This window comes from Ipomoea triloba, chromosome 4, assembly GCF_003576645.1.
Source record: "Ipomoea triloba cultivar NCNSP0323 chromosome 4, ASM357664v1".
Lineage (NCBI taxonomy): Eukaryota > Viridiplantae > Streptophyta > Magnoliopsida > Solanales > Convolvulaceae > Ipomoea > Ipomoea triloba.
This window is the reverse complement of record NC_044919.1, coordinates 31,734,048-31,755,357: the sequence shown is the minus strand read 5'-3', so window position 1 is coordinate 31,755,357 and position 21,310 is coordinate 31,734,048. Positions and strand designations below refer to the sequence as shown.

At 38.0% G+C, this 21,310-nt stretch overlaps 3 protein-coding genes across 3 annotated transcripts; all 3 read left to right on the top strand.

Annotated features, from left to right (window-relative positions):
• Nucleotides 1-565: 565 nt before the first annotated feature.
• LOC116017187 (UDP-glycosyltransferase 87A1-like) lies at nucleotides 566-7,780 on the top strand. The gene is made up of 3 exons (XM_031257719.1): nucleotides 566-822; nucleotides 5,775-6,051; nucleotides 6,834-7,780. Exons 1-3 carry the CDS (start codon nucleotides 616-618, stop codon nucleotides 7,709-7,711), a joined length of 1,362 nt encoding a protein of 453 aa, XP_031113579.1. The 5' UTR covers nucleotides 566-615; the 3' UTR covers nucleotides 7,712-7,780.
• A 2,748-nt stretch (nucleotides 7,781-10,528) lies between these two features.
• On the top strand, nucleotides 10,529-12,531 carry LOC116014843 (UDP-glycosyltransferase 87A2-like). Its single transcript, XM_031254800.1, has 2 exons — nucleotides 10,529-11,056; nucleotides 11,534-12,531. The coding sequence occupies exons 1-2, from the start codon at nucleotides 10,573-10,575 to the stop codon at nucleotides 11,818-11,820; spliced, it is 771 nt and encodes a 256-aa protein (XP_031110660.1). The 5' UTR covers nucleotides 10,529-10,572; the 3' UTR covers nucleotides 11,821-12,531.
• A 160-nt stretch (nucleotides 12,532-12,691) lies between these two features.
• LOC116016164 (UDP-glycosyltransferase 87A2-like) lies at nucleotides 12,692-21,259 on the top strand. The gene is made up of 3 exons (XM_031256327.1): nucleotides 12,692-13,187; nucleotides 15,223-15,705; nucleotides 21,066-21,259. The coding sequence occupies exons 1-3, from the start codon at nucleotides 12,692-12,694 to the stop codon at nucleotides 21,257-21,259; spliced, it is 1,173 nt and encodes a 390-aa protein (XP_031112187.1).
• Nucleotides 21,260-21,310: the final 51 nt, after the last annotated feature.

The window sequence follows — 21,310 nt, the reverse complement described above, 5'->3', positions numbered from 1 at the left end:
TCTAATTTAAAAATAGTCTAAATTCAACAATTATTTTATTTTTTCGGTTTTGAATCGTAACCGTAACCGTGTATACTATTTAAGTTCAATTGCTACAGTGTTCGATTAGGTTCGTATCGAACTGTAATCTTCCATACATATTAGTAATAATTGGTTGGAGAATAAAAATAAATGAAATGGTTATTTTTAAGGGCAAAAATGTCAATTTAATATTATAAGGGAGAAAACTACCACTTTTAAAATAACTGAGAGGAAAAACTGCCACTTTAATAACATAGGGGAAAAAAGTGCTATAAGCACATAACATAGGGGGAAAAAGTGTCATTTTCCTAATTGCAAAATAGGGCCAACCGGCCAAAATCTTGAAGTTTATTTGCACTCCCATATGGAAGAGAGTGGGTGCTCGTCTCAGTGAAGGCGATATTGACGTGCTTCAGTAAGTTGAGAAAGTAGTTATAAACAGATGCTGCATTGTATACCATTGTGAGTTGTAATGTCTATATATATATATATATATATATACGCTAGTTATAGTCCATTTGTGCTTCTGAGTTTATATAAGACATCACAACTTTTACGCCGGCTACTTTGCCTCCGTCGGCTTCTGCTGCCAGAATGGGCGACCAGAAATTCTCCGACCACATAGTTGCCATACCGTTCCCAGGAAGAGGCCACATCAACCCGTTGATGAACCTGTGCAAGATCATAGCCATGGCGAAACCCCAAGTTCTGATCACCTTCGTCGTCACCGAAGAGTGGCACGGTTTCCTCAGCTCCGACGCCATGCCGGAAAACGTCCGGTTCGGGTGTATTCCCAATGTTCTCCTATTAGAGGACAATGAGCACGAGCAGGATACATGATGAACTTATATGCCCAAGGGCTTTCTTGTACTTTCCATCTTTCCTAGTTAGTTACAACTGACATGTGTATATAAGCTCACCACCTCCATAATGAACAGACTGTAACTTCTTTCCATACACAACAGCATCACCATTATTCCGTTTTCTCCTTTCTTTCTTTACTGCATGTGAAGTTCAACATGGTATCAGAGCAGGGGCGTTACTCTTACGCCGCCGCTGTCTCCGGTGTAGGAGACACCAATCCACCGCCACGAACTACAACGCCGATCACCCGATCACCGGTTCGCAGCAGTCCGGAAGTGATTCCACAGCGGAATCGTCGAGTTCAGCCACCGAGAGACATTAATATGGAAGAGTTGGAGAATCCTCTCTTCCTCAGCTCAAATGACAATCCGTCCACGATCCTGGTCAGTCCGCCATTAGCAGGAAGCTCAAACTATGGAGCCTGGTCGATGTCGATGCAAATCGCTCTTGAGGTCAAGAATAAATGGGCGTTAATCGACGGAACATCTCCAGCTCCTGATAAAGACACAAATCAGCTGCTCTTTGCCGCTTGGAGACGGTGTAACCTGATGATTTGCGCTTGGATCTTCAGATCCTTGCATCCGTCAATCGCACAGAGCGTAATGCACTTTCGATCAGCAAAGGATGTTTGGGAGGATTTGCGCAAAAGATTCTCACAGGAGGATGCTCAACGCATCTCGATTTTACAGAGCGAGATGTACAATATGAAGCAGGGGAATCTGTCCGTCAACGAATACTATACCAGAAGTCGAACTCTCTGGGAGGAGATGAACAATTTGAGGCCGCCTCCCACCTGCAAGTGCAATCCAAGATGCTCATGCGATCTTACTGATAAAATCATAAAAGAGAGGGAAACCGATCAGGTAATAAGATTCTTGCAAGGCTTGAATGATGATTATAATAATCTGAAGTCTAATGTCCTAGTTATGGATCCTATACCTGAAGTATACAAGGTCTTTGTAATGGCTGAAAAAGTTGAGAGACAGATTAACCTAACAAATAACTTGAATCTAAGTAGTCTGGATATGAATCAATCAAATGCTGTTCAAATTCCCATAGCTGATGATAATGTTTCTGCTGCGGTTAATTCTTTCAATGGAAGACGATTTAATTCTGTCAAAGCTAAATGTACATACTGTGGAATGACCGGCCACACGGTGGATAAGTGCTACAAGAAGCACGGATATCCACCGGGCTGGGTACCTGGTTTTAAGACAAAGGGAAAACAGCAGATTACTACATCAACCACAAGCAGTGACCTGGGAATTACAGATGAGCAGCTACAAAGGCTGTTATCTTTGGTACGAACGCAGACTGGTAATGGCCAAAATAAGTCCTATGCCTCTTCAAGTTCTGGCACCTCAGCTGCTGTGGCCTTGACACCGAACTTTGATGAACAACATGATGAAGGCAAGTTCTCTTTACCATCTGTAAACTCCCTTTCATTAAGTTCTTCGACATGGATTCTTGACTCAGGAGCCACAAATCATATTGTGTGCTCTATGGATTTTCTGTCTAAGTATCATACTGTTAATGAAGTCAAGGTGAATCTACCCACTGGTCAGCATGTTGATGTTAAACACGTAGGTGATGTGAAGCTTAGTGACAGTCTATGGTTAAAAGAAGCTTTACATATTCCCGCCTTCAAATTTAATATCATCTCTGTGAGCAAGTTACTGCAAGATACTTCTTATAAACTGATGTTTACCTCTGGACAGTGTTCGATTCAAGGGAATCATGGGCTGATAGCTGGTTTAGCTAAGCAAGAGAGGGGGTTGTATCTGCTGAAAGACCCTCCAAAGCTGACAGATGAGTGTTATGCTGCACAGTGCACTACACTAGAAACATGGCACCAAAGGCTTGGACACTTCCCTACAAATAAACTTCATTTGTTTAGAAACATTAGTGTTCATAGCCTCAAGAATGTGACATGTGATGTATGCCATTTCTCTAAGCATAAACGTTCTCCCTTTCCATTAAGCGTTACTTGTTCAAAGGCTATTTTTGAATTAGTTCATGTTGATATTTGGGGACCATTCCCGGTATGCTCTCTAAAGGGGGATTATTACTTCTTAACCTTAGTAGATGACTACTCAAGGTTCACATGGGTACATTTGATGAAAAACAAAAATGAAACAAGACAATTTATGAAGAGTTTCCATGCCTATGTCCTTACACAATTTGAAGTTCGAATTAAAGCGTTCCTAGTGATAATGGCTGTGAGTTCAAAATGAATGAATTCTTTTCAGAAAATGGGATAATCCATCAAAGGTCTTGCGTGAATACTCCCCAGCAGAATGCTATTGTTGAACGAAAACACCAACATATATTGAATGTTGCTCGTTCCCTTCGTTTTCAAGCTCATCTTCCCTTGGAATTTTGGGGACATTGTGTAATGCATGCTGTATATATCATTAACCGGTTGCCTTCTCCTGTTATCAGTTGGCTCACTCCTTATCAACGGCTGTATGGAACCACTCCAGTCATTGATAATATTAGGGTCTTTGGATGCCTATGCTATGCTGCTACTCTATCTCATAACAGACATAAAATGGCGCCCCGAGGCCGAAAGTGCATATTCATTGGTTTTCCAGCTGGTACAAAGGGGTATATGCTTTATGATTTACTTGATGGATCTATTTTTGTATCCAGGGATGTCATATTTCATGAAGACCAATTTCCCATGCATGATGCCTACTCTCAATGGCAACCTGAGCAACATATGGATGTTCCACTCCCAAATATTCCCATTTCCTTGGAAGCAGACACGGCTGTGCAGCAGGTTCATACAAACCGTGGGACTCAACAGAATGACTTTCCCATAGCAGATAATCCACCGGTGGTTTCCATTAATGAGCCAAGCCATGCCAGTGATAATAACCAGGAAAGTTCAGCAGCCCAACCTCTTAATGCTCCCAGCCAGGAGAGGTCACCATCTCCACCAAATGTTCCATCTAATCAGCCCAGAAGATCTGACAGAACACGCAGAATTCCCTCCAAACTACAGGATTATTATTGTGATTCTGCAGTAAGGGAAGGTTCCTCTCCTCATCTGTTATCCAAAGTCATTGGTTATAATAATCTTTCTCCATCTCACATGATGTTCTCCATGGCTGTTACCTCTGTTGATGAGCCAAAATCATATGTTCAAGCTCTAAAGCATGACTGTTGGAAAGAAGCAATGGCTGCTGAAATCAAAGCCTTGCAAGACAACAAGACTTGGGAGATAACTGACTTGCCACCAGGGAAAACACCGATAGGGTGTAAATGGGTTTACAAGGTGAAGCTCAAGGCTGATGGATCAGTAGAACGCTACAAGGCAAGGCTAGTAGCTAAAGGATATACACAGCAACTTGGAGTGGATTATATCGAAACCTTTTCACCAGTTGCAAGAATAACCACAATACGTACGTTCTTGGCTATGGCTACCTCTCGGGCATGGCATATTCATCAATTGGACATCAACAACGCTTTCTTGCATGGTGATTTGGATGAAGAAGTGTACATGATCTTACCCCCTGGGTTCCAAGGTGAAAAACAGGGTCAGGTATGCAAGCTTTTGAGGTCTCTCTATGGCCTAAAACAAGCCAGTCGCCAATGGAATGCAAAGCTAAGTGCAGCTCTTATTCAGGAAGGGTTCACACAATCACAGTCGGATCCATCCTTGTTTACTAAAGGAAATGGTGCAGCCTTCATCGCCATCCTTGTGTATGTCGATGATATTCTCGTCACAAGCCCCATGTTGCAACTCATACATGATTTAAAGGTTTTTCTTGACACTGCATTCCGGATCAAGGACCTTGGTGATTTGGGGTACTTCTTGGGGATCGAAGCTCATATGAATAACAATGGTTTGAATCTCTGCCAGAGAAAATATGCTCTGGATATTCTGAACGAATCAGGCTTTATCAACTGCAAACCTGTCAATACACCGATGGTTCCAGGCCAAAAACTGAGCAAAGATGGTGGCACAATCTTGTCTGATATTAGCAGCTATAGACGATTAATAGGGAGGCTCCTATACTTAACTGCAACAAGGCCCGACATCTCTTTCGCAGTACAACAGTTAAGTCAGTATGTTGAATCCCCGACGGATGAACATCTCACAGCTGCACACAGAGTGCTGCGATATATCAAAAAGGCTCCTGGCCAAGGCTTGTTTTATCCGAGAAACACTACCATGGAGCTCAATGTTTTCTCCGATTCGGACTGGGCCACCTGTATGGATACACGAAGATCTATTACTGGGTTTTGTGTCTTCCTTGGCTCATCCCTCATATCATGGAGATCAAAGAAGCAGTTGACAGTGTCTCGGTCGTCCTCCGAAGCTGAGTACCGAGCCCTTGCAGCGACAGTTTGCGAAGTCCAATGGGTTACATACTTACTAAATGATTTGCAGATACAATTAAGCAAACCAGCCACCCTATTTTGCGACAGTAAATCTGCAATCGCCATGGCTGAGAACTACGTATTCCATGAACGGACAAAGCACATCGACATTGATTGCCATATAGTCCGAGAGAAGGTCACCCAAGGGCTTGTCAAGCTCCTAGCAGTCTCATCGATTAATCAAGTTGCGGATGGCCTTACAAAAGCACTGCCTATCTCAATGTTTCAAACATTTGTTTCTAAACTGGGCACGCAAGACATGCATTCTCCAGTTTACGGGGGGGTATTAGAGGACAATGAGCACGAGCAGGATACATGATGAACTTATATGCCCAAGGGCTTTCTTGTACTTTCCATCTTTCCTAGTTAGTTACAACTGACATGTGTATATAAGCTCACCACCTCCATAATGAACAGACTGTAACTTCTTTCCATACACAACAGCATCACCATTATTCCGTTTTCTCCTTTCTTTCTTTACTGCATGTGAAGTTCAACATCTCCCTTCCGAGCTCATCCGCTCCAAAGATTATCCCTGCTTCATCCGTGCCGTCTTTACGGATATGGAAGCTCCCGTTGACCGCCTTCTTGACGCTGTTGAGGCGCCGGCGGCAAGCGTTATTATCTCCGACGTGTTCTTGACGTGGGTACTGGGTGTCGGAAACCGGAGGAATATTCCGGTGGCGTGTTTTTGGTGCGGATCTGTGACGGTGTTTTCTCTTTGGTTTCATCACCAATTGCTTTTCGTGAATGGGCATTTTGATGCGAATTTGTCTGGTACGTTTTTTTTTGCGATTCCCTAGAAACTAATATTTATAAATAAATTTTAAAAGAAAAATACTTGATATAGTTCTAAAATTTTATTCTCAATTTTTACATCTACTTGTGTTCAAATTTGATTGGAGAAAAAAAAGAAATAAATGAAAAGCATGGATCCTATTAAATTGAACAATCAAAATGTGTCAAATCATATGAAGTATAAAATGAAAGTAGATATAGAATTACTCTTTTTAAAATTTAAGTTATACTATTTATAGCGTATCTACCTCACATTTCTGTATATTTTACTTTCACGGATTGAGTTCGGGTTCAAATGGATCACAATTATTAGACCACTTGGAAAGTTTTGAGTTTAGATTTTTTTTTAATTAATACTTTATATTATGTTTGGATCTCTTGTCGGATTTGAAATAAAAATTAAATCCTTTGTTTAAGACCTGAGATTTGAATTGAACCTGATTAAATTTTAGGTTAAACTCGAAATGTGTCCACCCTCGTCTCAACTTTAATTTGCTCAGTTATTGTATAGGAATAGTTTAATTGTGAGCTAAAAAGACTGTTCAAAAAGCTAGACATAGTAGTTTCAAAAATAAATAGACAAATGGGTAGAATATAATTCTTGTATTATTTTCTGGGTTGAAACATAATGTATGATATTTTTTTTTTTCGAGAATATGTATGATATTTTTAGTGTAGTTTATTTTTCCTATATAATATGTGAGTTATTAAAAAAAAAAACAAAAACAAAGGTCTTCATTATCATTTCACATAACACGCAGAGAAAGGAGATGAAGTGGTGGACTACATCCCTGGAGTTTCTTCCATGCTTGTCAAGGATCTTCCCCCACTATTCCATTGCAAACCTCCAGCTCCAGCTGTGCGTTCTCATTTTCTTGGGGCTTTCTCAGCACTACAGAAAGCGCAATACCTTCTGTTCACTTCTGTTGCAGATTTGGAATTTGCCGCCATTGAAGCTCTCAGACCTAAACTTCAAACCCCTATTTATTCCATCGGCTCTGCAATACCATACTTCAATAGTAACCAAAGCTGCCCAGATTACCTGACCTGGCTCGATGCTCAACCCGCGTGTTCTGTGTTGTATATTTCTCAGGGAAGCTTTCTCTCACTTTCAACTGAGCAATTGGAAGAAATCGTCGCCGGCGTCCATGAAAGCGGAGTTTGTTTCTTCTGGGTGGCGCGTGAAAACACGGAGCGGCTGAGGGAGAGCGGCGGAAAGCAGGGGTTAATAGTGCCGTGGTGTGATCAACTGAGGGTGTTGCGCCACCGCTCTGTGGGCGGGTTTTGGACGCATTGCGGGTGGAACTCCATCAAAGAAGGGGCGTTCGCCGGCGTTCCTTTTCTTGCTTTTTCGATAGCTCTTGATCAGCTTACAAACAGCAAGATGATTGTGGAAGATTGGAAGATTGGGTGGAGTGTGAGGAAGATTAATAATGATGGTGGCATAGTGAAAAGGGGAGAGATTGCGCAACTTGTGAGGAGATTTATGGATTTTGAGTGCGATAATGAAAGTAAAGAATTGAGGAGAAGAGCAAAGCAGGTCGGAGAGATGTGCAGAGAGTCAACAGAAAGCGGATCGGCTAAGCGCGATCTTCAAACTTTCATTGAGGATGTTTTAAGGAGCCGCAATTCCTATTAATGCCTGAAAAGTGAAGCTGAAAATAAGTCTACAATAAAACTTCTTATTCATTAAATGAGTTTTTTTGCACTTTTGTTCCTATGACTTTAGTGTTTCCGTCTATTTAGGTACACGACTTTCATTCATGACATAAGTAGTGCTTGACTTTGATTTTTTTGCCACTTTTAGTCCTTGACTTTGATTTTTTTTTTCCACTTTTAGTCCTTTTGGCCATCTGATCGACAATTTTTAATCGAAATCAACAAACTGTTGTGCCATTAAGGGTAAATAACGTTTAATGTATTTAGGGATTTATGAATAGACAATTTTACCCTTAATGGCACAATAATTTGTTGATTCTGATTAAAAGTTGTCGCTTAAAAAACGAAGCAAAACAAGCAAATAACGTTTCTTTTTCTTATTTTTTCTCTGATTTTATTTATAAATATATTTAGGGCTTTATCAAAAGACACTTTTACCCTTAATGGCACAATAGTTTGTTGATTCCAATTAAAAGTTGTAGCTTGGATGGCCAAAAGGACTAAAAGTGGAAAACAAATCAAAGTCAAGGACTAAAAGTGGAAAAAAAATCAAAGTCAAGCACTACTTATGTCATGAATGAAAGTCGTGTACCTAAATTGACGGAAGCACTAAAGTCATAGTACCAAAATTGGAAAAAACTCTTCATTAAATCAATGTTTTGAAAGTAAAAAAAATAAAAATAAAAATTATTCCATCTTTCTTATTTTATATGCCCTACTTTTTATTTTTGAAAATATTTTATATGCCCTACTTATTATTTATTATGGGTTAAGTTTAACTCTTTTTTCTATGTTTATTTTCTTTAGTATTTTTTACTCATTTTTAAATTTGATTTTTGTGCGTGTTTAATAATACTTTTGTGTAGTATCTAATTATATAAATTTTGTATACTAATACTAAACTTAATATTATGAATTTTGAATTAAAAATAATTTCAGTCAAACCTCGTTAACCGAACAAGACACTAAAAATGGGAGGGATTGAGTATTATTTTAACTAGTATTTTCGCATGTGCATTGCACGGAATGGATTTATTATAATAATTTAAGAATATTTGGATCAATATACAATTATATAAAGGCAAAAACTTGTGTGAGACCGTCTCACAATGAGACGGGTCGGGTCAAGATGCAAATGTAACACTTATGTGCACAAATGTAATACTAATCAGGAATAAAATTTTTGTTACTTATTAGGGTAAATGTAACACTTTTAAGGGTGCACAAATGTCATACTTATATGCTCAAATGTAATACTAATCAGGAATAAAATTTTTGTTACTTATTAGGTAAATGTAACACTTTTAAGGGAAAATACAATACTTTTACATTTCGATTTAAAAGTATTATATTTTTCCTCAAAAATATTATATTTGCCCTTATAAGTGAGAGACACTTGTCAACATTACTTATTATGAAAAATATACTCCGTATTACTTTTTCTCTTATAAGTAACAAAAATTGTATTTTTGATTAGTGTTATATTTGAGCATATAAGTGTAAGATTTACACATATAAGTATGATATTTACATGGTACTTTGACCTGACCCGACCCGTCTCACGAATAAGGATCCGTGAGACGGTCTCACACAAGTGTGACCCTTATATAAATTATACATCGAATATTATATAACACAATTGATGAAATTGGTTGGATCGATTATGTTTTCTAATGTTTTTTCTTTCTTGAATTAGAGCAAATAATAATTGTCCAATTACATGTGCAATGCACGAATAATTTTTTTATTATATATGTAGATAATAAAAATAAAGATGAAATTATAAAAAATTGTAATATTGAACGTGTGTATTTATTTAATTATAAAATTAGTACAAAAGTATTACTCAATTAATTGAATAATATATGACTTATTTGGTAACATAGTCAACAGTATTCAAAAAAAAAATAAAAAAAAAAAAACAAAAAAAACATAGTCACGAGGTACATGCCCCACCACTATTATATATGGATGGTAAATCCCCACCACAATTATTACATGCCCCACCACTATTATTCTCCATATATCACATTACGTTAATTTTGCACCTACCATATCAACATCAAACTAGTGCATTATTGATTTATTGATTGTTTTTTTTTAAAACTATTTATTGATTGTTTAACCAGTACATTTATTGAATTTTTTTTACTAAAAGTAAACAACTTAACAATAATATTAGTTTTAAAAATTAATTGTGGTATCAATTTAACTTTAAATCATATATACTAATTTTAAATTTAAATAGTTTTGTTTTTATCCAATCTTATAAAAATTTTGATTTATATAAAAATTCACCAACTTAATAGGAGGTATTATTAAAGATAAAACTTGCATGCATTGTAATTTTTGTTAATAAAAATTATAAACTAGTTAAATTATCATAGTTGATAGCTAAATTACGTGATAGATTGTCATTGACAATCTTAGGGTGTGTTTGGTTGATAGGTTTTGTTATAAGTTATGAATATCAAAGTGATTGTTATTGTTTGCTTCACAGATTTTAGAATAGTACTATAAATTTGGAATACCCATTAATTGAAAAACTCATATCTTATTAAATAATGGTTTCATTTTCCTTCTTCCTTTATTCCTCCAACTATTAATAATTATTCTCGATACACCCTACTATCAAACATGTAAAATACTTTCATCAAAACCATTATTCTTACTAAGTATTTGATACTCATACAGATATCGATTCTCATGTGCGAACCAAACACACCCTTAGTGTCGTAGTGTGCTTATATATACAAAATTATTTGTCCATTTGTACTAGCTTCTGAGTTTATATAAGACAGCACAGTACAACTTACTTTGCCTCCCCGGAGCTTTCCCGGAATGGGGGACCAGAAATTCTCCGACCACATAGTTGCCATACCGTTCCCAGGAAGAGGCCACATCAACCCGTTGATGAACCTGTGCAAGATCATAGCCATGGCGAAACCCCAAGTTGTGATCACCTTCGTGGTCACCCAAGAGTGGCAGGGTTTCCTCAGCTCCGACGCCATGCCGGAAAACGTCCGGTTTGGGTGTATTCCCAATGTTCTACCTTCCGAGACTATCCGCTCCAAAGATTATCCCTGCTTCATCCGTGCCGTCTATACGGATATGGAAGCTCCCGTTGACCGCCTTCTTGACGCTGTCGAGGCGCCGGCGGCTAGCGTTATTATCTCCGACGTGCTCTTGACGTGGGCACTGGGTGTCGGAAACCGGAGGAATATTCCGGTGGCGAGTTTTTGGTGCGTGTCTGTCACGGTGTTCTCTCTTTGTTTTCATCGCCAATTGCTTGTCGTGAATGGGCATTTTGATGCGAATTTGTCTGGTACGTTTGGGTCTCGGCTTCAAATAGACCACTTGAAAAGTTTTGAGTTTAGATTTAATACGTACTTCTCCCATAATGTTTGGTCTCGGCTCAGATTTGAAATAAAAATCCTGTTTAAGACTTGAGATTTGAACCTATTTAAGCTATTTTCTATGAGTAAGCTAAGCTAGCTTGGATTATTTGACTCGACTAATCAAAATTTGGATTGAACCTGATTAAATTTTAGGTTAAATTCGAAATATCTCCACTCCAGTCTCAACTTTAATTTGCTCAGTTATTGTTTAATGGTGAGCTAAATAAACTATTCAAAAAGCTAGACATAGTTTCAAAAATGAGTGGCTAAGTCGGTAAAATATAATTATTCTGTATTATTTTTTCAGTTAAACCCATTACATATGATCCTACTCTTGTATAGTTTGTGAGTTATTAGACAAAAAAGGAAAGTGTTGATTATCATTTCACATAATTAACACGCAGAGAAAGGAGAAGAAGTGGTGGACTACATCCCTGGAGTTTCTTCCATGCTTGTGAAGGATCTTCCACCAACATTCCATTGCAAATCACCTCCAGGTCTAGCTGTGCGTTCTCATTTTCTTGGTGCTTTCTCAGCAGCACAGAGAGCGCAATACCTTCTGTTCACTTCTATTGCAGAATTGGAAAGTCCCGCCATTGAAGCTCTCAGAGCTAAACATCAAACCCCTATTTATTCCATCGGCTCTGCAATACCTTACTTCTATAGCAACCAAAGCTGCCCAGATTACTGACCTGGCTCGATGCTCAACCCGCTTGTTCTGTGTTGTATATTTCTCAGGGAAGCTTTCTCTCACTTTCAACTGAGCAATTGGAAGAAATCGTCGCCGGCGTCCATGAAAGCGGAGTTTGTTTCTTCTGGGTGGCGCGTGAAAACACGGAGCGGCTGAGGGAGAGCGGCGGAAAGCAGGGGTTAATAGTGCCGTGGTGTGATCAACTGAGGGTGTTGCGCCACCGCTCCGTGGGCGGCTTTTGGACGCATTGCGGCTGGAACTCAATCAAAGAAGGGGCGTTCGCTGGCGTTCCTTTTCTTGCTTTTCCGATAGCGCGTGATCAGATCACAAACAGCAAGCAGATTGTGGAAGATTGGAAGATTGGGTGGAGTGTTTTGAGGAAGATTAATAATGATGATGGTGGTATAGTGAAAAGAGGAGAGATTGCGCAACTTGTGAGGAGATTTATGGACTGTGATAATATTGAAAGTAAAGAATTGAGGAGAAGAGCAAAGCAGATTGGAGAGATGTGCAGAGAATCAACAGAAAGCGGATTGGCTAATCGCGATCTTCAAACTTTCATTGAGGATGTTTTAGGAAGCCTCAATTCCTAAGAATGCATCTTCTTAAATGAAATGTAAAGAATATATGAGTGTAATTTATTAGTCAAATGTATGTATGGTATGTTTGAATACAAATAATATTCTATTCCAGCCGCCATATTCTATTCAATATTTAGAGTCAGGCGCTACACTTATATAAAGTACCCTAATCCTTCAAACTTATCAAGCCAAAAGCAATCAGGCTAATCAAAGCCTTTCATATCCTTCCTTCTCTCATTTCTTTTCTTTTCTCTCTGTATTTGCCTGACTTCTTCTTCTTCTTCTTCAACATGGGTTCACGGGTTGACCCGGATTTCTCATTGCACATTGTTGCCATACCGTTCCCAGGAAGAGGCCATGTGAATCCCTTGTTGAACCTTTGCAAGATCATAGCCATGGCGCGACCAGAATTTCTCATCACCTTCGTCGTCACTGAAGAGTGGCTCGGATTCCTCAGCTCCGATTATGATGATGATGCTAAGCCGGAGAACCTTCGATTTGGCGCCATACATAACGTCATTCCTTCGGAGCTGATCCGAGCGAAAGTTTATACTGATTTCCAGGAAGCCGTGTATACGGAAATGGAAGCTCCCGTCGACCGTCTTCTTGACAGTCTTGCGGCGAGTGTTATTATCTATGACCTATTATTGTGGTGGGTGGTGGGTATTGGGAGTCGGAGGAATATTCCGGTGGCGTCTTTTTGGCCCCAGTCTCCCACCATGTTCTCTCTTGCGTATCTTTATCAACTGCTTCTCGTCAACGGGCATGTTGATGCCGATTTGGCCGGTGCGTTTCTTTTCCGTTTCCACTTTACTTTCGTTATCAATGTCACTTGAATTTAATACTTGATAACCTTGATTCTAGTAAGAGGTTTATTAATATTCTTGGTTTAATTGAATAAAATAGTTTAAGTTAGGTTTAAGCCAATCAACTAAATTGACTTTATTACATATAAATATAGAGTTAATTCCAGCAATGGTCCTCCAACTATGTTGATTTTTTAAAATTAGTCCCCGACTTTCAATTTGGACAATTTAGGTCCCTTGACTTTCAAATTTTTTCCAATGTTGGTTCTTTCGTCAAATTTTGGTTAAGTTGAGGTCAAATGAAGGTGTAAAATTGTCCATTTACCTATTTAGTGTATTATTACTCGTATTTTTCCTATCTTATATGTTGTATATATGAATATAATCTCAGTCGAAGTCTCAATCGAAGCCATATAATCTCAGTCGAAGTCTCTTCGACTAATATTATTTTCATATATATAGCGTATAGGACAGAAGAAATACGAGTAATAATACACTATACAGGTGAACGAACAATTTTACCCCTTCATTTGACATCAACTTAACCAAAATTTGATAAAAGGACCAACATTGGAAAGAATTTGAAAGTCAAGGGACCTAAATTGTCCAAATTAAAAGTCGGGGGCGAATTTTGGAAAATCAACATAGTCGAAGGACCATTGCTGGAATTAATTCTATAAATATAGCCCGACACTAATTCAACAAAATTTTAATTACGAGAAATCTAATCCGGCCTTGTAACAATGGGAGCGATATTGACGAGATGTCCTCTTATTTAGTTGATTTGAATTAAGTTGCCTTCTCACCTCCTTCTCCGAGAAGGTGGGTTGCATTTTGCCGGAAAAAGCAACCCCGTGGTTGCCTTCTCCAGTGAGAAGGCAATAAGGTGATTTTCTTTTTCGAGTGAGAACCCGGTAGTTGCCTTAGCTTCTCCGTTAAATCAAAATCGACGACGGACATAAAACGGTCACCGATCGATTTGTCGTTAGAGTTTGTCGGAATGTTGACCGGAACCTTAGTGACCTATAATAGCTGGTTACTAATAGGTTTTTGAGTTTTATTGCACTAAAATGAGATATTGATTGAGTTACTTGTAATTTTAAAAAGTTTAAAGACCGAATTGACTTTTTAAGTAAACTTTGATGGCTTATTTGACTATTAGTTTTTCCTTATTGCATTAGATTTTTTTAATACTTTAGATATTATGTTTGGGTCTGAGGTTGAATTTGAAATAAAAATCCTTCCTCCCGAGACTAGAGATTTGTATGGGTTTAAGCTATTTTCTATTTGAGTGAATTTGGGTTTGACTAGATTTTATCAAGACTATTAACATAATTTTTAAAATTTGGGTTAGTTGAACCTGATTCAATTTCTTGTTAAACTCGAAATATGCCCATCTCTAGTCTCAACTTCGCTCTATTATTGCATAGGAATAGTTTAATCCTGAGCTAAATACTATATTCAAAAAGCTAGACATAGTACCAAAAAGGGGTGGCTAAGTGACTCTAAAGCAATACTATTCGGTTTAACCTATAAGCAAACCGGACTGTGTTACTTCTTTTCTTCTTTGCTCACTTTACATAATCCAATCTCCTTATTATTCATTTTTCAATCTATTTGTGACACTAAATTTGTTCAGTGTTGACCAACTAGCACCCAAAGTCACTATCAATTCATAAATTCTAAATAATTCAAAAGTAGGTATTGATAAATTTTACTCAGTATAAATTAAAAATAAGAAGTTCTCTTAATATATACTTCATAATATCTATGTATAGCTCCAAGCAAAGATCTTACTTGATTTAAATCTAATTAATTACAAAGATTGATGGATGGATGCATTCTCAATAAAATCATTAACTAAGAGTTCGGTATTAATTTTCTTATGATCCTTTGATTAAGGTTACAATGTGAAATTTTATCTGTGCATACCATCATTAAGTAGTAATCGCCGATTTTCTTCTGTATTAATTATATATTGTTGTGTCTTCATTATCATTTGACATAACATGCAGAGAAAGGAGATGAAATGGTGGACTACATCCCTGGAGTTTCTTCCATGCTTGTCAAGGATCTTCCGCATATATTCCATGCCAAACCTCCAGGTCCAGCTATGCGTCCCCATCTTCTTAGGGCTTTCTCTGCTGCACACAAAGCGCAATACCTTCTGTTCACTTCTGTCGCGGAACTGGAATCCACCGCCATTGAAGCTCTCAGACCTAAACTTCAAACCCCTATTTATTCCATCGGCTCTGCAATACCTTACTTCAATACTAACTATACTGACCAAAGCTGCGGCCCAGATTACCTGACCTGGCTTGATGCTCAACCCGCGTGTTCTGTGTTGTATATTTCTCAGGGAAGCTTTCTCTCACTTTCAGCTGAGCAGTTGGAAGAGATCGTCGCCGGAGTTCAAGACAGCGGAGTTCGTTTCTTCTGGGTGGCGCGTGAAAACACGGAGCGGCTGAGGGAGAGAGGTGGCAAGAAGGGGTTAATAGTTGTAAGTGCAATATTTATAATGCACATTAGTGTTGCTTTTATTATTTAACAAAACTTTAGATTTATTTTTTATTCTTTTATTGTTTTGTTGGGTAACGTGTTCAAAGCTCATGGTCCATCAAAAGCTGATCTGTTTGATTCAAAGGTTATGAAATATGTGGACAGTGTGGTTTCAAGGAGTAATTCTAGGCTTTGAGTTGAAGGAAGGTTGTTACGTGAGCTGGTGCTGATTCAGAATATTGAGGCTGTACGAATCCAATCACGTGAAGATGTTTTGAAGATTATTTTGATGAATGTTGATGTAGTAGGTTTTGGACCTTGTGTATGTTTAGCATTTCATCTCCCTGTAATCTTGGCAAACATCTAGTGGATTGGGCTGTCGTGGGTGCCCCGCAGACGTAGGAGATTTGGCTCCGAACTGCGTAATCATTTGCTGTGTCCTGGTTTTGCTTTCTTTATCTTTATCTCTTTATGCTTAAATCAAACTAATTAAAGGATAAGATAATCTATTCTAAAATTAATTGGTATCAGAGCCCGGGGACTTAAATTATTAGTCTAACCGATCTTGCTTCAAAATCGTGCTTCTTGAACTTACGAGTTCATCTTGTGTTTTTGTTCTTGTTGCTTTGGTTTTGTTTTTGTATTTCACTATGTGTTAAGTGTTTCAGAATGAATAGTTCTCCTCCAAAACTCACCGGAGATAATTATGCCTACTGGAAAGCCCGCACCCAAATGCATCTTAGGGCTCAAGGTGTTTGGAAGACAGTACTGTCCGGATGGGATCATCCTACCAAGGCTGGTGAAAAAGAAGGAGATACACCAGTGATAAAACCTGAAGTTGAATGGTCTATGGCAGAAACAACTACCGCAAACTATAATGCAAAAGCTCTTGATATAATTTTTTCTTTAATTCACGAAAGCCAATTTAATTTGATTACAGGTTGTGCCACCGCCAAAGAAGCTTGGGAAATTCTAGAAACAACATATGAAGGCATTACTTCTGTCAAACAATCGAAACTTCAGCTGGTTCAAAGTGACTTCGAGGACTTGCGAATGAATGAAGATGAAAATATTGTATGCTTTAATGAAAGAGTTCAAGAGATAGCCAGTCGTGCAGTCACTCTAGGTGAACCATTTTCACAACAGAAGTTAATCAAAAAGGTGTTACGTTCTCTTCCGCCTCGGTTCAGAATGAAGGTAACTGCCATACAGGAACACTCCGGGTGGGAAAAACAAACATTGGCTGAGCTAATGGGTAATCTCAGAACCTATGAAATGAAAATATTGACTGACCATTCTAGAAAACAAAAGAATGTTGCTTTTACAGTTGACGAACATGTCCCTAAAACAGATCCAGACGATATTGAGGATGATGATCCAGTAGTTTTATTAACCAAACATTTCAATAAGATCTTGAAACAGGTCAAACAGAAGAAAAGCTTCCGCGGCAACAACTCTCAAAACTTCAAAGGATCAAATACATCAAAACCCAATTCCACCTCTAATGGATCAAATTACAAACCAGCTGGATCTCGTACAACACAACCATCTGCAACACGTACAACCCAGTCTAGAGAAAAAACAGGTGGCAAGGGCATTCGGTGCTACGAGTGCGAAGGTTTTGGACATGTTCAGGCTGAGTGTGCCACTTACCTACGAAGAAAAAAATCAATGGCAGCACTAACATGGAGTGATGATGAAGCTGACCCAGAAGTTGAAGCTGATCCAGAAGAGATAACCGGCAACTTTGTAGCGTTCACAGCCAGGATTGAAGCTGATCCAGAAGTTGACGATGAAGATATAGATGATTCAGAAGGTTGTGACTACAACTCTGCAGAAGATCTTGATATTCCTCATTTTTCTTATGAAGTAGAGTATAAAAAATTGTATCCCAAGTGGGAATGTTTGCTTAAAGCTAATCGTTCTTTGTGTAGTCAGGTAGGGATATTAGAAAACGCCAGCAAAGTGTACAAAAATAAAGTATCTGAAAGAGATCTTCTACTCGAAGCTGCTTCTGCACAAGAAGCTAAGCTGAAACAGGAAGTGCTCAAGCTTACGCAGGAACTGACTACACTCAAAAAACAGATCCAGATGATGGATACTACTTCAACCCTTGATGAAATTCTGGACACAGGCCGGCAATCAACTACAAAGTTTGGTCTCGACTTCACAGGGGACAAAAACAACAGTCAAACTGTTTTTGTCAAAGTTGTTGGACCAGATCCAAAGGATGTGCCAGAATCTAGTGCAGCAAGGAGAATGGATTCAGCAAGGCATCGTCGCAATATGGTCCTGAAGTATAAACATATTTCTAAACCTTATAACCCTATTTGTCATTATTGCAGGGTTCGAGGACACACCAGACCAGAGTGCTACTACTTTTACAAGGATCAAAAAGCCGAGAAATACACTCACAAGCGCATTGCACCATTTGTAAAACAAGTTTGGGTCAGGAAATCAGATTTTATATCTAAGTTTATACCACATGCAACGCAAGGGAAAAATGATTCTCAGGAACTAGTGGAAGATAAAGAGATTGGATTGGAGAATCTACATTGACAGATCATCATCGAAATAAAACCAGGTTTTTTATAATTCAATAAGATTTTTTGCCTAATAAGAGTTTGCTCTCTTTTCCAGATCAAGAACTTTGTTCAAATGTGGAATCTCTAAGTTTCGGACTCAATGCTTTATTAAAAGCTGAAAGGAAAACCTCTTTGGGAGTTTTGGTACCTTCTAATTCTTTAGTTGGTATTGCCTTAATACCTGAGTCTTGGAATCTTTTTACCTGTTTTTTATGCTTTCTTTATGCCTTTTTTTAAATAATGTGCGTAAGTTTTTTTTTTTTTTAATTTTTATGTGTGTATCTCCTTTTTTACTGTTCTGTTCTCTGGACCTATGCTTGCTTTATCTGTTTATGAACGTGTTTTGCTTGATATGCTTGTATCTGTGCCAGAGTTGATCTATGTGTTTTTCTAAATTGATATCCAATCTGATTCTGCTATTCTTGTTATGTGTTTTGTGTCTTTGTGTTATTTGTTTGGTTCGGTCATGACCGTATGTGTCTTTGTGCGTGTACTTTCTGTGCTATCCGTTATGAATATGTGGCTAAATTTGCTTTATCAGAATGTGTTTACTGGTTTATGCGCTTTGTTTGACTCCTTTTGACATTTTTTTGCAATTGTGGCTATAAGTGCTTTTTACATTAATTGTTGAATTGTCTTCTAGTTCTGGTTTTCTCGTTTCCATCTCACTTATGCAGGTTCCTGCTACAACTTCAAGGAAACTAACGCTAAGATATTATGGTGATAGTGTGATAAACCAGTCACGATGTACATATTGAGGGGAGCATGGTTTTCTGATTATCATACTATTTGGTTATCTTATTCGGATTATCATATTTGAATCAGCATATTATTTGAGTATTCTCTACTTTGACAATCGGTTTTCTCTTTGGATATTTGGAATTCTTAGATAATCTATAAATATGTCTATTCGTATGGATATCTTGAGTTGTTTTGGGTATTTTTTTTGGATGAGATATGGATAAGTCTGGATTATGGTTTGCTTGGAAGAATTTTTAAAGCTATTATTGATCATAATGCTGAAGATAGATTATTTGGTGTATTGGATATGAATATTAATCATGATGATTGATCCTAGTGATACAAGCCATTCAGGCACTCTCAATAGTTGTTCGCCTTTGTCAATTATTTAACAGAAAGGGAGAGTGATAATTGAGGGGGAGCTTTGCTGCTAGTGCTATTTTGCTGGTATTCTTGGTAACTTTTGGCGTTGGATGTAAGTTGGCTATCTATTGTCTTATGGTAGTTGGATGGTTTGAATGGTTGGATGGTTTGTATGGTTGTTCTGATTATTGTATTACTTGGTTAGTCATCCGGATTCTCATATTATTCTGGATTCTCATATCATCTGGATTATTGTCTCACACGAGCATTACCGCGAAATTGCTCGCTTGGAAACTCGTCATGCTGAAATTCTTGCGTCTCAAGGTGTTTCTACCTCTGATTCAGATCCTGATGACGACTCCTTTGAATTCGGATCCCTGGCAGTCCACTAGATGTTTTTGCCCTTTGTCAGTTATTTGTCAAAACAGGGGGAGAAAAGTTGTATGCTAAACATAGGAGGAGTAATGGTTATGGTTTGATGGTTATGGTTTGTTGGTTTGTTGGATGGTTGATGACTGCTACTGATCTTCTGGAGTTGATGTTTTTGTTGGACTACTTTTATTGGTAATAATTGGTAATAATTTCGCTTGCTTTTGCTTAGTATATTTGATTCGCACTTTATCTTGGTTGTTATCTCAGCATGGTTTTGGTTAAAATATTCGGCCTTTATCTATATGACGGCTTATTGGTTATGCATACAAGTATGATTGGATATATCTCTCTGTTGAGTATCTGCCTTGTTATAATGAAAAATGGTTATGGGTTTTCAAGGATGATCTCTTGATATAATGAGCTTTGAAACATGTCTTGTTTTTGTCTAGGCTTTGATTGTAAACAAATATACCTGTGGCTTTTTATAATAAAATATGTTGTTATTTTTTTTTTGTTTGGTCCAAGGTATATTTGTATGTTAGGTTTTGTCAAGTAATTGTCAAAGGGGGAGTTTGTAAGTGCAATATTTATAATGCACATTAGTGTTGGCTTTTATTATTTAACAAAACCTTAGATTTATTTTTTATTCTTTTATTGTTTTGTTGGGTAACGTGTTCAAAGCTCATGGTCCATCAAAAGCTGATCTGTTTGATTCAAAGGTTATGAAATATGTGGACAGTGTGGTTTCAAGGAGTAATTCTAGGCTTTGAGTTGAAGGAAGGTTGTTACGTGAGTTACTATTTAAAGGAAGTCTCATGAAGCTTAAATGGCAACTTTCCTATTTGAGTAATACAAGACATATTGAGACATTTTGAGCTAAGAGATTTTTGGTATTGTTCAAGCAGTTTTGGTGTTTTTCTTTGTTCGGTTCTTCGATTCATGAGCTGGTGCTGATTCAGAATATTGAGGCTGCACGAATCCAATCACGTGATAATGTTTTGAAGATTATTTTGATGAATGTTGATGTAGTAGCTTTTGGACCTTGTGTATGTTTAGCATTTCATCTCCTTGTAATCTTGGCAAACATCTAGTGGATTGGGCTGTCGTGGGTGCCCCGCAGACATAGGAGATTTGGCTCCGAACTGCGTAATCATTTGTTGTGTCCTGGTTTTGCTTTCTTTATCTTTATCTCTTTATTCTTAAATCAAACTAATTAAAGGATAAGATAATCTGTTGTAAAATTAATTAGAATCTTAAGATTTCGTACATTCAAGATTCACGATTATCAATTTCAATAGTGCCGTGGTGTGATCAACTGAGGGTGTTGTGCCACCGCTCTGTGGGGGGGTTTTGGACACATTGCGGGTGGAACTCCATCAAAGAAGGAGCGTTCGCCGGCGTTCCTTTTCTTGCTTTTCCGATAGGGCTTGATCAGCTTACAAACAGCAAGCAGATTGTGGAAGATTGGAAGATTGAATTGGGTGGAGTGTGAGGAATAAGATTAATAATGATGGTGGTGGTATTGTGAAAAGAGGAGAGATTG

Excerpts from the sequence above, each read along its gene's own strand:
- LOC116014843 (XM_031254800.1), top strand. The coding sequence starts at position 10,573 with ATGGGGGACCAGAAATTCTCCGACCACATAGTTGCCATACCGTTCCCA. Across the intron at positions 11,057-11,533 it reads TTTTGATGCGAATTTGTCTG|AGAAAGGAGAAGAAGTGGTG; the intron begins GTACGTTTGGGT and ends ATTAACACGCAG.
- LOC116016164 (XM_031256327.1), top strand. The coding sequence starts at position 12,692 with ATGGGTTCACGGGTTGACCCGGATTTCTCATTGCACATTGTTGCCATA. Across the intron at positions 13,188-15,222 it reads TGTTGATGCCGATTTGGCCG|AGAAAGGAGATGAAATGGTG; the intron begins GTGCGTTTCTTT and ends CATAACATGCAG. Across the intron at positions 15,706-21,065 it reads TGGCAAGAAGGGGTTAATAG|TGCCGTGGTGTGATCAACTG; the intron begins TTGTAAGTGCAA and ends CAATTTCAATAG.
- LOC116017187 (XM_031257719.1), top strand. The coding sequence starts at position 616 with ATGGGCGACCAGAAATTCTCCGACCACATAGTTGCCATACCGTTCCCA. Across the intron at positions 823-5,774 it reads TCGGGTGTATTCCCAATGTT|CTCCCTTCCGAGCTCATCCG; the intron begins CTCCTATTAGAG and ends GAAGTTCAACAT. Across the intron at positions 6,052-6,833 it reads TTTTGATGCGAATTTGTCTG|AGAAAGGAGATGAAGTGGTG; the intron begins GTACGTTTTTTT and ends CATAACACGCAG.